Source organism: Pagrus pagrus (genome assembly GCF_965226575.1).
Source record: "Pagrus pagrus genome assembly, chromosome: 19".
In the NCBI taxonomy this organism is placed as follows: domain Eukaryota; kingdom Metazoa; phylum Chordata; class Actinopteri; order Spariformes; family Sparidae; genus Pagrus; species Pagrus pagrus.
In genome coordinates this window covers 25,377,717-25,390,549 of record NC_140203.1, presented here as the reverse complement: position 1 = coordinate 25,390,549, position 12,833 = coordinate 25,377,717, and the positions used below count along the sequence as shown (strand labels likewise).

The 12,833-nt window shown below is 39.7% G+C and overlaps 1 protein-coding gene across 3 annotated transcripts in view; it reads left to right on the top strand.

Moving 5' to 3' along the window:
• Positions 1–12,833, top strand: part of slc12a2 (solute carrier family 12 member 2) — a 74,167-nt gene that overhangs the window by 26,330 nt on the left and 35,004 nt on the right. For all 3 annotated transcript variants that reach the window (XM_084383536.1, XM_084383535.1, XM_084383537.1), the window contains exons 2-10: positions 1,342–1,461; positions 3,869–3,944; positions 7,028–7,123; positions 9,440–9,579; positions 10,660–10,770; positions 11,643–11,751; positions 11,909–12,033; positions 12,373–12,457; positions 12,574–12,725. In XM_084383536.1, the coding sequence (XP_084239662.1) occupies positions 1,342–1,461; positions 3,869–3,944; positions 7,028–7,123; positions 9,440–9,579; positions 10,660–10,770; positions 11,643–11,751; positions 11,909–12,033; positions 12,373–12,457; positions 12,574–12,725 (1,014 nt within the window). The remainder of the gene's footprint in view (positions 1–1,341; positions 1,462–3,868; positions 3,945–7,027; positions 7,124–9,439; positions 9,580–10,659; positions 10,771–11,642; positions 11,752–11,908; positions 12,034–12,372; positions 12,458–12,573; positions 12,726–12,833) is intronic.

The window sequence follows — 12,833 nt, the reverse complement described above, 5'->3', positions numbered from 1 at the left end:
TAAGGGACACATTCTTGGTTCTCAGAGGATAACAACAGAAAGAAGCATTTTAGATTTCTGAGAAGTAAAGCTCCAAGCAAAACTGCCTCCAACCCTCACTTCTCTTGTGGCTTGCAATAAGCATTCCAGATTCATTGCTAATTAACTGACATATAACAATATGGTACGAGAGCTGATGTCAGAGCTGTTAAGCTTATTTTAGTCTGACAGCCTTTTATGAACAATGTTCCTGACGAGTAGAGGAAGGAAATGCTTCAGGATAAGACCAAAGGATTGGTATGCAGACGACCTGTGTTCATCCTGAGGTTGTTACTAGTGCTATAAACCTAGGACAGACAATATGCTGTATGCCCAAAGAGTCCTGGCAGGGAGGCCACCAACGTCACAACATTGTCTGTGCACAGGAGGGAGGCTTCCTGTGTGTAACTGCTATAGTAACTTATGCAGTGTCTGAGTGTCTGTCTTTTTTAAAGAGCCAGTGTTGACATGAGACATGAGACTTGTCAGCTCGAGGGTGTTATAATTTTGGCTGTCAGTGTCATTTTATGTAGTCAAATTGTGGTGTTGCATCACATGGAAATACAGTCAAGTCCCTACATGTTTTGACTTCTCCAGAATTGCCATTACAGATGAGTCGTCTGGTTACACAGAGCAGTGATTATTTTGTCACAAATCCACATTTGAACCTTGAAAATAAATGTTTTGCCTCAGCATGTACAGTGGAGCCAATACACCAAACCAGCCTCAGTCCCACTTGCTGTTTGGTATGCTGAATGAACTGTATTGAAGTCCCAACTTTTCTTTGAAACATAAAATATATATATATTATATTTTTCCCCTGGAGTTTAAAATTTAGGTTTATTTATTTTTAATGTACCCTTTCTTCTGTTTTAATGTGACAGTATTCTGTAAGGGAGATTTTGATGTTGGAAAGAGAGGCATGTTTTGGGTCATGTTTTGTTGATCAACATTAGTCTCAGCCTATCACACTCTGCCAGGATTCAAAATGTCTGTGGGCTGTTTGTGACAACACAGAAGTTTTGAACTGCAAGATTATTTTATTGTCCTTTCAACTAGTTGATTATTTTTTTGAAAGATCAATTAGTTGTTCGGGCTCTAAAATGTCGATCAATGTATCCCAAAGCTCAAGATGACATCCTCATGTCTTTTAAGAATCTGGAATCAAAGAATTCAGACCTTTCTTAAAAATCACTCAAACCAATAAATCGATTTTCAAAAAAGGTTTTGATGAATGACTAATTGATGAATTTTGTCAGCTGTCCTAATGTTTCCACTCTGTGTTCCTCACATAAACCGGATTTTATTTTTTGTGTCTTTCAGGAGCCATTTGAGGATGGCTTTGCCAATGGTGACGAGCTGACCCCGGCTGAAGAGGCTGCTGCTAAAGAAGCAGCCGAGTCCAAAGGAGTGGTCAAGTTTGGCTGGGTTAAGGGGGTGTTGGTGAGTCACTAAACCCTGCTTATTTTTGTAGCCATTAAATCTTCTCTTGTCTTTGATTTTAAGTATATTTCTTATTGTTCAACTTGAGTTACCTATAAGCAAGGTTGCCGCAGTGACGAAATGTTCCCACCGACCAAACAGCTCACGACAACACCAGCATTACCCGGTATATCAGGCATCGCTCTGAAGTAGCATTTGTCCTCAAAGATTTTTAACCCAGTCAGTAGCCTGTGTAAGATTGCAAAATGTTACAAAATCTTACTCTACACAAGCTGCAAAAACTAAAACTACGATAAATGTAATTTAAAGAGGGAGAGAAATAGCATCACTGTTTGTCCATTTATCAGCTTTACTAAACCTGGGACCAACTAATTTGACATCTGTATTGATCTTAGTGTTTCGTCCCAATATATTTGCTTGTGTTCACATGTCCAAGGTTCAAGATTCTAGTCTTTATTGTCACTGTGGAAAACAGCTAAGTGTGGTCCTGGGCAGAGTAGTGCAGAATATAACATAAAAGTAGTAAAAATAATATGATTATAATAGATACCAAAGAATAAAACTATTGCTGCGAAGAATAAAATAGGCATTAAAAAGATTGTCATAATGTATTTCATCACAGAATAGAATAAAAAAATAAGTAAAAAATAGCTGTCATGTATTTACATGCACAGTTATTTGGAATAGATCCAGCATATTGTTCAAGTGGTTTGGAAAACTTTTTGGATCACAGGTGAGAAGTGTGCCACTATATAATTTGAACTGTGGCTGCAAGTAGAAGACACCCTGTTAAGGATTTTGGACCATGAGTGTGAAACACTGCTGGCCCAGACTGGCTGGCAGGTGGTGGTTAAATCACTGAGGAAGAGATCACTCAACAACTGAGACCTGTTTCAGTGTCACCAGCAGGGGATGGATTTTTTTCATGTTAAGAGGTGCCTGGATTTTATCATCCTGCTCTCATTTTGACATGAGATGTCCTTACTTCCTCTATAATATAAACCTTACACTAGTTCTCATGTGTCTGGGTTTCTAATAGCGTATGTCAAGTGGTGTGGGATATGTTCTTCATTTAATCCTCTTAAAGTGTGACACTGCAGGGAAACAGGGGGTCCTAGCTCAGCGTCAGCTGATGACTCGTACCTCTGGAGCTTGTTGGGATTTTAATTTAAGTGAGTTTATGTTAGTGTTTGGTAGCAAAGCAACAAGGTAACAATACGGTAATAAGTTTCTGATTGCAGGGTTGGAGCATTTTAGCCTCCTCAATGCAAACACTTTTGTAAGCAGCACTGAAATATCAAGTTTAGTTCAGAAATGAATTTGTTCCAATTTATTACAGATCTGTTCCGAATCCAAAATAGCCCGTTAAGTAAGTTAAGTAAGTCACATCAAGTCAGTTTACATGTATAGTACCAACTAAAACAAAAGTTATCTCATGACACTTTCCAGTTGGGCAGATCTAGACCTTACTCTTTTATTAATTGATTTTAAATATATACTTTTTCACTTCAGTCTCATATCTTCATTTAATGTTAATTTAAGTAATATGACATTTTATTGCAACTTTTCATCCATTTCACAAAATGTACATTGTCTGATTCTTCCCTTTCAGTGGATCTATTAAAATAATGAAGTCTAAGGTTTGATTCAGTGCGGTTTAAATAAAGAGGGTTAGGGTTATTCTGGCTCAACTTTTGCTGCAGCGCCACAGTGACATTCAGATAATTGTTAGCTTGAGAAGTCAAATAGGTGCTCAGCTGTTGTTGCTTTGATTGGATCTGCAGAGATGTACAAATCCAGTCTGAAATGAGGACATAAGGCACGCTGTCGCTAATTTAGCCACTTCTAATCAAGAACATGTCTGATATAAAGTCGCAAATCTCTGAAGAGCCGAAGTTGAAAAATAAGGAGAAGCTGCAATAAATCGGTAAAATCATGGATACTACATCGGCAGGCTTAAGGGCCTTTGCCTTTCTTTTTTGTTTCTCGCACACTGGTTCACTTTGGTGAGTGATTTCTGTCACTGATGGGCTCTGACACTGATTCTACATGCTCACTCGGCCAAAAGATGCTCACCGATGGCTGACTGACACTCGCCGGCTGTCTGCCTGGTGTGTCAGGGTCTTTAAAGCACACCGAGATGAACTTATTGTTTTTTTTTTTTGGCAGCAATCTTTCGCTGGCATGAGCTGTGTGCAGCTTTAATTTGGTTTTCAACATTTCTCCCTTCTAAAATGTCCTTCTCTCTTTCTTGTGATGTAAAAAAATGTTAAAATCTTGCCGTGTTTTTCAGTGGAGGATTAAAAGTTAATCTTCTTCTCCTTCTTCTAAATGTGAAACCTATGTGTGGTTGAATTGCACCTGTTACCCCTCATCTCCCCACAGTAACAGTCTCTCCTATCTGCAGGTCCGATGCATGCTGAACATTTGGGGTGTGATGCTCTTCATCCGTATGTCATGGATCGTTGGTCAGGCTGGAATTGGTAAGCAGAGATCACGAATGACGAGCTGACAGTTATAAAAAACATTACCTGTTCAGAATTCAGCTCTCGGTATGTTCACAGTATACTTCCTTTCTAAAGCAAAGTGTGACAACAATGTTGCCTCACAAGAAAACGATTGGTGTAAGACTCCTTGTGTCTTTACAAATGAGTGAAGTACTTCTGTTTTCTGCTCTCTGATGCTAAGCTTAGAAAGAAACCGTAGACAATGATCTTACATTGGATCTGACATGTTTAAAAACATCACTTAAAATGACCACTTTGACCATATGTCAGGTCAACTACTACATTTTATGACAATGTTAGTGTATTGTACATCTGCTTTTCAATGCATCCAGTTTTGATGCTCTGTCACATCACACCATTGTAGCCCCAATCTGTAGCGAGTGCCCTGCTGCCCCTTATAGACGGTTCAGAATCAGCCATGATGTCACATTCGGAGCAGATTGAGGCTCAAAACAACTTGACACTTTGTGTAACTTGCATTACTACTTTTACAAAGCGTTTTTGAGATACATTTTTATCTTCCTGGCAGCTGCTGTGTTTAGTTGATTACAGTACTCATGATGTCAGCTTGAAGAGCCTTGGAGCTGTTTAGTTTTAGTCAACATCGTGTCAGTTTTTTATGGTCAAGTGTTTTTTTTTTAAGGCTACACAGTTGTTTAGTCCCTTTTTGCGTTGGGAAAAATGCTCTTACTTTCAATATCAAACAAAGTCGTGAGTTCTACTACTTGATTCTTTATGATTTGCTTTCACCAAACGTTTGAGTGATCTCTGATCACAATCATTAAGGATTTTCTTCCGACTACATTTCTTCCTCGAAGATCTGGTTCACCACTATCCTTCCAGGTTTTAATTATGCGTCAGACAGTTCTTAACCCAGTTTTAGTAGTTTCAGCGATCTCCTTAGTTGTTTTCTTCACTTGATGCAGGCCAATAATTTGACCCTTATGAAACAGAGTAACATCCTTTCCACAACAACAGGATATGTCTTCAGACATGGTTGGGTAAGAAAATAGAAGCTACTCACTGCATCAGTTAGGGTTAAATAACTTGTCGCCAGCTGAAACATGTTAATTGCTGTAGTAATTAGCCATTGGAAGGCTCTTACCTATTTGCTTAGTTAAATCCAGGTGGTGACCTTTTTTTTGGCCACGCAGTGTATATCACAGTATGAACATATCCAAAATCTAACATCATATATATATATATATATATATATATATATATATATATATATATATATATATGCTCATCATGATAACGATAGAGCACTTTTCAAAAACCAAATTACTTTGGTGCTGCATGCAAGGCAGCAAATTAAAATCAACAACCTATGAAATAGATAACGAAAGACATGACCTGAATAAAAAAGGTAAAACTGAGTCCAGTAGTAAAACATAGAAGAAATGAGGTGATACTTCCTGTCTGTGTTGTCTTTGTATGCCTCTCTCTCCTCCTGGGACTACTGCAGAAGTCACCTGTAACACAAAGCTAACTATTATTAAAACGAGTTGTATTGTATTAGCCCTGGTGACCTGTTTGATCAGCACTTGTGTATTTGCATTCGAAAACAGAAACTACAAAAAAAGTATTAAAAGAAAGATCAAACTTTTTGCCCTCCTAGCGTTTCCCTGTGATTTTACTGCTGGCAAAATGGCTGCTGTCCAAAGCATTAAACAACCCTAAAATCCCAATTGGACCAAGAAACCCTGATGGTCAATGCTATGAGAGGAGTTTTTTGTTACCTACCTGCCTACTTAATAAAAATACCACTTTCGAAAGGGGAAAGACATATCTGTGAATTTACAGACTTTGAGACAACACAGGAGCTTTCCATCAAGTGAAGACCCATCCATTCACTTTTGTTTTAGCTCGGTTTCTATCACTCTCCCTCCTTGCCTTCTCCATCAGTGGGGTTCTTTACTTTTGCAGTGTAGAGTTTCCAGTTTTTCCAGTTGTTCCACTGTTAACTAGGGATAGTGACCAGGGAAAACAATGCCTCTTCCTGTTTGGGTTGTGCAATAACAGACGCCCTTCCTTTGTGCTGTAATTCAACCTTCATTTTTCTAGGAAAGATCCAGCCCTGGGGCAGAATGAATGGCATAGTGAAAACTACACTAATAGTGAACCAATCTATATCTGGATGGTGTCGTTTTCTACAGCCATTACTGTGCAATCAATATTTACTTAAAGTTAAAAGTTAATAGCAAAAATGTCAATTGCCAATTTAATTTAACTTTAGCTGCTATTTGACTGTTAACAATGAAAGGCTTTATCAACCATTTATCAAGCTGTTGTAGAGGTTTATAAACATCAGCTACAACTTTATAATGACCATCCAAATGTTTATAGATAAACTACTCTGTAAATGGTTAATAGATACAAAGTATTCTAAACATCAGTTGCAACTTTACATTAAACAGTTCCTTCATAAATGGTTCATAAAGTATTTCATTGTTTGTTAACAGTGAAATAACTATTAAATACAATAACTATACAGTTGCCATTTATTAATGATGGTTATTATAAATTGTTGCCAAAACCAGACCTATCTGCATGGAGAGATGCCACTTGAGAGACGTGACACAATCTACATTTTGTTATTTAGGTCAACTGACCCTGTAATGGCCCCTTTTTCTTACTGATGTCTACCAGGAGCCTGTTTGATCCACAGCCAATGTTTTACTTTGATGTGACCAAGACCGCACATAACTGACAAATTCAACTATCACTGTCCAGAGAAGTAACCAAGCAGTGTGGCACGCAGCCCATGTTTATTGACATTGTGGTGCTCACTAGGTGGTCACTTCAGAGCCTGTGTCAGTTACTTTCTCACTCCACACTGTCTCCCCCCCCCAGCACTTCTTGATAATTCTCCACTTTGATGTGAAATATCACCACAAAGTGACACATGTGGCAGACTGCTCGTCTTCGTAGCTGTGCTGTTACTTTTCACAGAGCTCTCAGAGTGATTGGATGGCCTGCTAGAAATTTGTTAACAGTGTTGCACATTCTTTTCAGTCAAGAGATTGGTAAAGGTTATAATGTGTTTTCTTCTGCAGCTCTCTCCTGTTTGATCGTTGGAATGGCTACAGTAGTGACAACCATCACCGGCCTCTCCACCTCTGCCATCGCCACCAATGGATTTGTACGAGGAGGTATACATCACTTTCCTTTCTAGAATGATAAGTTATCTATAGTCATGAGAGAATATGTCACAAAAGTTAAAAAACACCAGTGACCATTGATTTACTTTACTTGTTCTAATGAGCAGCATAACTCTCCTGTAACATTTGGGCTCTTCCTGCTGTTTGGTGTGAAACCAGATAATCCAGGTGTGTGATTGTAACCAGCATGAGCAGCTATCAGTCATCCATCACAGTGTAGCGTTTTGTGTGCTGTCAGGGGGAAAGAACGGTTAAACATACAACTCGCCCAGTAGTTGCAGGGAGAGTAGAAATTCAATGAGACTCCAGATTGTACACCTCACGTTGAAGTGAATGGAGGCAGAGGTAGCTCTGGTTGAGAGGTCCGGCATGGATCAACACAGTCCTCAGTCACTACATCAGGCAAAACATGCTAATGGTTATTTCAGTATGTCATATTCAAATGAGGAGTAATGTCAGTCATATTCTATGAGTTACTACAAACTACAGCTGGGTTAAATCAAAGTGGTAGAGATTAAAGTTGGGTCAATGGACAATACCATCACTCATCAGACTTCTGAGCCCTGTACCATTGTAACATCCTGATTTTAAAGGGCCCCCAGCAGGGCGCACAAAAAAAGCAGTGTGTCATCTCAGAGTTGCTGTCAGGCAGGAGTTGTTGGCGTTTGTGACATGTGGCAGAGAAAATGAACAGAAATGTGTTGCTGCTCGGTGCACTAATGATACATCTTCATGTCCCATTTATTATTTTCTTATTAAACCTTCGAGTTAGGTGAACCCAAGACACGGTTACATTTTTGACAGCTGTGATTCTTCTCTGCGGGCCAATGTTGATGTGTTTCTTTCAATCATGCCATTATTATTAGCATTTTCTTAACTTAGCTTCCTCAGTATAGCTAGTAGGCTAACTTTGTTTCAAGCTTCTAAGGCTGAGCACAGCTAAGTAAAAGAGTCGCACTTGACAGGCAGGAATGTGAGAGTTGATCTAACTCCCTTTCCCAGTTGACCGGAGTAAGTTTTCTTTGCCAAGTGACAGTTGGAGGTTGCTGTCTAACAGACAGTGGAAAGCAGCGGTGACCACTGTAGTGAGCAACGAATGCCTTGTGGCAACTCTAAGGGGACACACTGCCTCGAGTTCAGAAACACATGGTAACGAAGCCCCTCCACCCACCAACAACAATGTCATCAGCTATCACAATGTTCCAATGTGAACGTCGTCATATGCTGTAACCTAGTAGAGATGTACACACCAGGATATTTCCACCCTAGTCCAGGTTCACAATATCTGACAGAGACAAGTGACAGACACAGAGATCAAGACAAGTAAAGTAAGAGACGCACCTTAAAAGGGGTAGCCATGTTGTAATGGAGATGCAAATTCCTGTCGCGCTTAGTTGACATGCAAGTCAAGCAGAGTTGAGCCAAGCCAGCACGTGTATGAAAGAGCTAAATGTGGAGCAGTGAATGTGAATTTTTCTGACATGAAAAACAAGCCATACAATAACCACTTTACCGAATATGTATAAGGGTTAAAGGAGTAGTTCAGATTTGTTGTGACAATTGTGGTATGGGTTTCTCAGTAGTAATGTCATTGTATAATTCCATCCTATGATGAGAGATTTCTCCCCATTTGGTGACTAGTCACCCCAAAATGAGCTCATATTTGTCCTTAGAGCCATAAAACTGAAACATGTAATTCTACAACAGCACACTGTCACTTTTTATGTGCTGCTTAATTCTCCAGCGAAGCCTTTGGTAACTCTTAGCTGCTTTGTTGTAGGCAAATCAGACTAGAGCCCAGTGTTAGAAGTACCATCCCCAGCCAGACACACTGTTTCCAACCGTTTGATCCTGGAACTAAAATAACCGTGATGTGGAGCATGGGCTGCTCTGGAGACCTCTCCTAACTGTTTGTTTTGAGTTGCTCTGGTCTTATTAACACTTCACACTGAGAGGATAGTGCATAAATGAGCATTGATAACTGTTCTAATGGAAGCTTCTGATGGCCCTATTTGGCCCAAATAGCAGTTGGGTCTCAGGAGGGTATCTAGGTATCAGGCTCTGACTCTGGTATCGATTCTGATGACAACTCAAGGGGGACTGACAGTTTGGACCATGTTTATGCCTCGTCTGGGACAAGCTGCTGACAATAAGTCCCCAGTGCAATCCTTTTAGATGCAAACATTGCTATACCATCCTACTGTATGCATAAACATGGTCCATGCTGACAATAATATTATAATATGTTCCAAGTTTTCACAACAGTTAACTATTACTAACATCTTGTCCCTTACCTCTTGTTTCCAGGTGGAGCGTATTACTTGATTTCTAGGAGTCTGGGCCCAGAGTTTGGAGGCTCTATTGGTCTGATCTTTGCCTTTGCCAATGCAGTGGCTGTAGCCATGTATGTGGTGGGATTTGCTGAAACGGTTGTGGAACTTCTTCGTGTAAGTCTCTCTGTGTCTCATGCTGCATTTAAGTAGTTAGTGATTATTGCTGTGTCTCTTGCCTTGTTGGTGCAATTCCAGCACTTTGTCCCTACTGGCTACCCACTTTCCTTAGCCCTATAGACAGCTTGGACCAAGAGAGAGAATGGTTTGCAATGCAACCATTTATATGACAAGTAAGGCCAAGTTAACTAATACCAGCATTGTTTATTGTTCCATTCATTCATTAGCTGTACTGGTTTATTTGTCACTGGGCGGGAGGACAGGTTGCCAGTCAGTCAGAGGGCTCACACATAGACACAGACAACCAATCACATACACAACTACAGACAATTTATAGTGGCTAACTCACCTAACCTGCATGTCTTTGGACTGTGAGTAGAAACCAGGGCCCTAGAGTAAACCCTCACAGATATGTTAGAACACACACACATAGGGGCCCCAGCTTTGAACACAGGGCCCTCTTGCTGTGACTGCTAACCCCTGCTGCCCATACTGGATCATTTAACTTGAGAGAAGATGTCAATCAAACATGTTTCTAGATCCTCCATTATTTTCCTCTGTTTGGTTTATGTGGTTTCCATAGTCACATTTGGAGTTGCAGCAGTGAGCTGAAAAATGTAATTGTCAATTAAAGGATAGGTTCACAATTTTTCAACCGCCTTAAACAGAGCAGTTTATGAGCCGGGCCTACTGTGTGAGTAAATAAATCCATAATAAATAACTCCTGGGGCACACAAATCGGACAGATGAAATGTTAAAATCAATTTTGGCCCGTGGCCAATTTTTTAAATTCCTTATTTTTGATTTGAGCATAAAATGAAAAGAACAAAAAACAAAGCTTTATTTGTTTTTTTAATTACATTCATAAACAAATGATGTAATAACAAATCATTTTTTTCATGTTCTGATTTTGGATTCTCAACTGAATAACAGATTATCCGATGATACCCAGACTGTAGCTGCTGTCAGCAACATTGGATTTTTGTCTGTTGCATAAAAACCTTTTGTAATATCAACAAATTTTAATGTTTGCACTTATCATTATTCCATTTAACAACTCCTTGTGTTGTCTCTCAGGGTGTAGATGCCATCATGACAGATGAAATCAACGACATCCGAATCATCGGCACCATCACAGTAATCCTTCTCCTGGGCATCTCTTTGGCAGGAATGGAATGGGAGGCCAAGGTATGAACAGGGTTCCATCTCTGATACAGTGATGCTAAAATAAGCTGTGTGTGGAACCTAGAATTGCTACATCTACATCTTCCTATAACAGAACACTGTAGGGTTGCCACTTTTTACAAGAAAAACTGTTCACTATCCGTAGAGAACTGTGTTAATTTACTGCTAATGCAAACTGAACATTTCCTACTGCTTTCCTACACATTAAAAGCATTTAACTGGCGAAGCATGAGTCGACTTCTATGAAGAAGTAAGTGAGTTACAAGAAATGCAATGACCCAGTTAATGCAGTGCACTTCCTAATGCCACCATCGTTCATCAAAAATGGATCAACAACATACAACAACAATCATTTTCAGTAATTGTTGAAAGCGGATCAGTTTTAAATATGTCAGGAAGTAGTTTTAGTCAGTCTGTTAGATGAAGAGCTGCAGACGACAGGATTCACACATCCAACTCCTTTTCCTGATTACTCCTTTTCCCTGAAAATGATCAGGTTCCCTTAAAATCCAAAATATTGGTAAATGGGTGCCTTTTCTGTTCACTTTGACAGCAAATCCTCCACCATTGTCTTGTCAGTCAACTCTCCTTATTCTCTTCACGTGATGAGTTAAATGTGACTGCTACTCTGTGCTGTGACTCCGTTGCTGTACAGAGCAGACACTTTCAGTTTATGATAGTAGCGTCCATCAGCCAACTAAGTATTAATAAACAAAACAAAGCAAAATGACGGTTGAGGCGGCTTGCAAGTTATGTAATCAGTGTACACCTGAACACTGTAACACCGGGAATGCCACCACACAGAATAACTGATGCATACAGTGGATTAAGAGATCAGCAGTGACTAATGAATTGGTTGATGTCCTTCACTTTAGGCCCAGATCTTCTTGCTCATTGTCCTCATCACAGCCATCTGCAACTACTTCATTGGATCCTTCATTCCTCTCGAGTCCAAGAAACCTATGGGCTTTTTCGGCTATGACGGTATGAGCACACACTGATTTTTCAAGTGAGACTTCCTTTTAGACAGAATTGACATCTGTACCATCTCATAACCCTGAGAGCTGTTTACTTAAGCAGCGTTGGCACTGAAGGCTTTGTCAGCTGCCTTTTTGGTATTTAAAACTCCTTTTTCTGTCAGGTTCAATCATGTGGGAAAACATGGGTCCGGACTTTCGAGAGGAAACGTTCTTCTCTGTCTTCGCCATTTTCTTCCCTGCAGCAACTGGTATTCTGGCTGGAGCCAACATTTCAGGAGACCTCGCTGTAAGTCAACTGGAACTATTAACAAGACCCCTTTTTAAAAAGAGGTTTATCTTAATGTGATACATTTGACTAAAGCTGTCAAACCAAGCAAAATTATTGTCTCGGTGTCATTGTTGTCAGACCTTAACTTAAGTTAAACTGCTACTAGATGAATGTTGGTAGTGCTTTTATTGATTGTACTCTGTTGAAAATGGTGAGAAACTGGGACAGTGATTCTGCTAAACACTTTTGTGGTGGCAGAGGATTGATGGCATCCTTTAAAGCCCTTTATTGCCATAAAATACAAGGTTTGTGCAGTTATAGATTGCTTGTAATTTGTGTTGTGGTTGTTGGTTGCAGGACCCACAGCTGGCCATTCCCAGAGGAACTCTTCTGGCCATCCTGATCACAGGAATAGTCTACCTGGGTGTTGCTGTTTCAACAGGTGCAGTAATTGAGTACATGTGATATTCTCTGTAGCTTTCATAATCTGGAATCTTTCAAGCACATCACATTTCTGAACAGAGTTTTAATGTGTGCATAATTCCTTTCTCACACCAGGCTCCTGCATTGTGAGAGACGCCACTGGAAATTTGAATGACACAATCACACAAGTCGTTGGCAATTGCAGTGATGCTGCGTGCAAATTAGGCTTTGACTTCTCTTCCTGTAAGAGTGTCAAATGTGACTATGGACTCCATAATGACTTTCAGGTATGAAGCAGCTCTGTCGGAAAATGAGGTTTATAACATTTCAGAGATAGAAGTTAAAATAACTGTGTTAAACAGCCAGACAGTCAGATTGGTATTTTATCTTTTGTT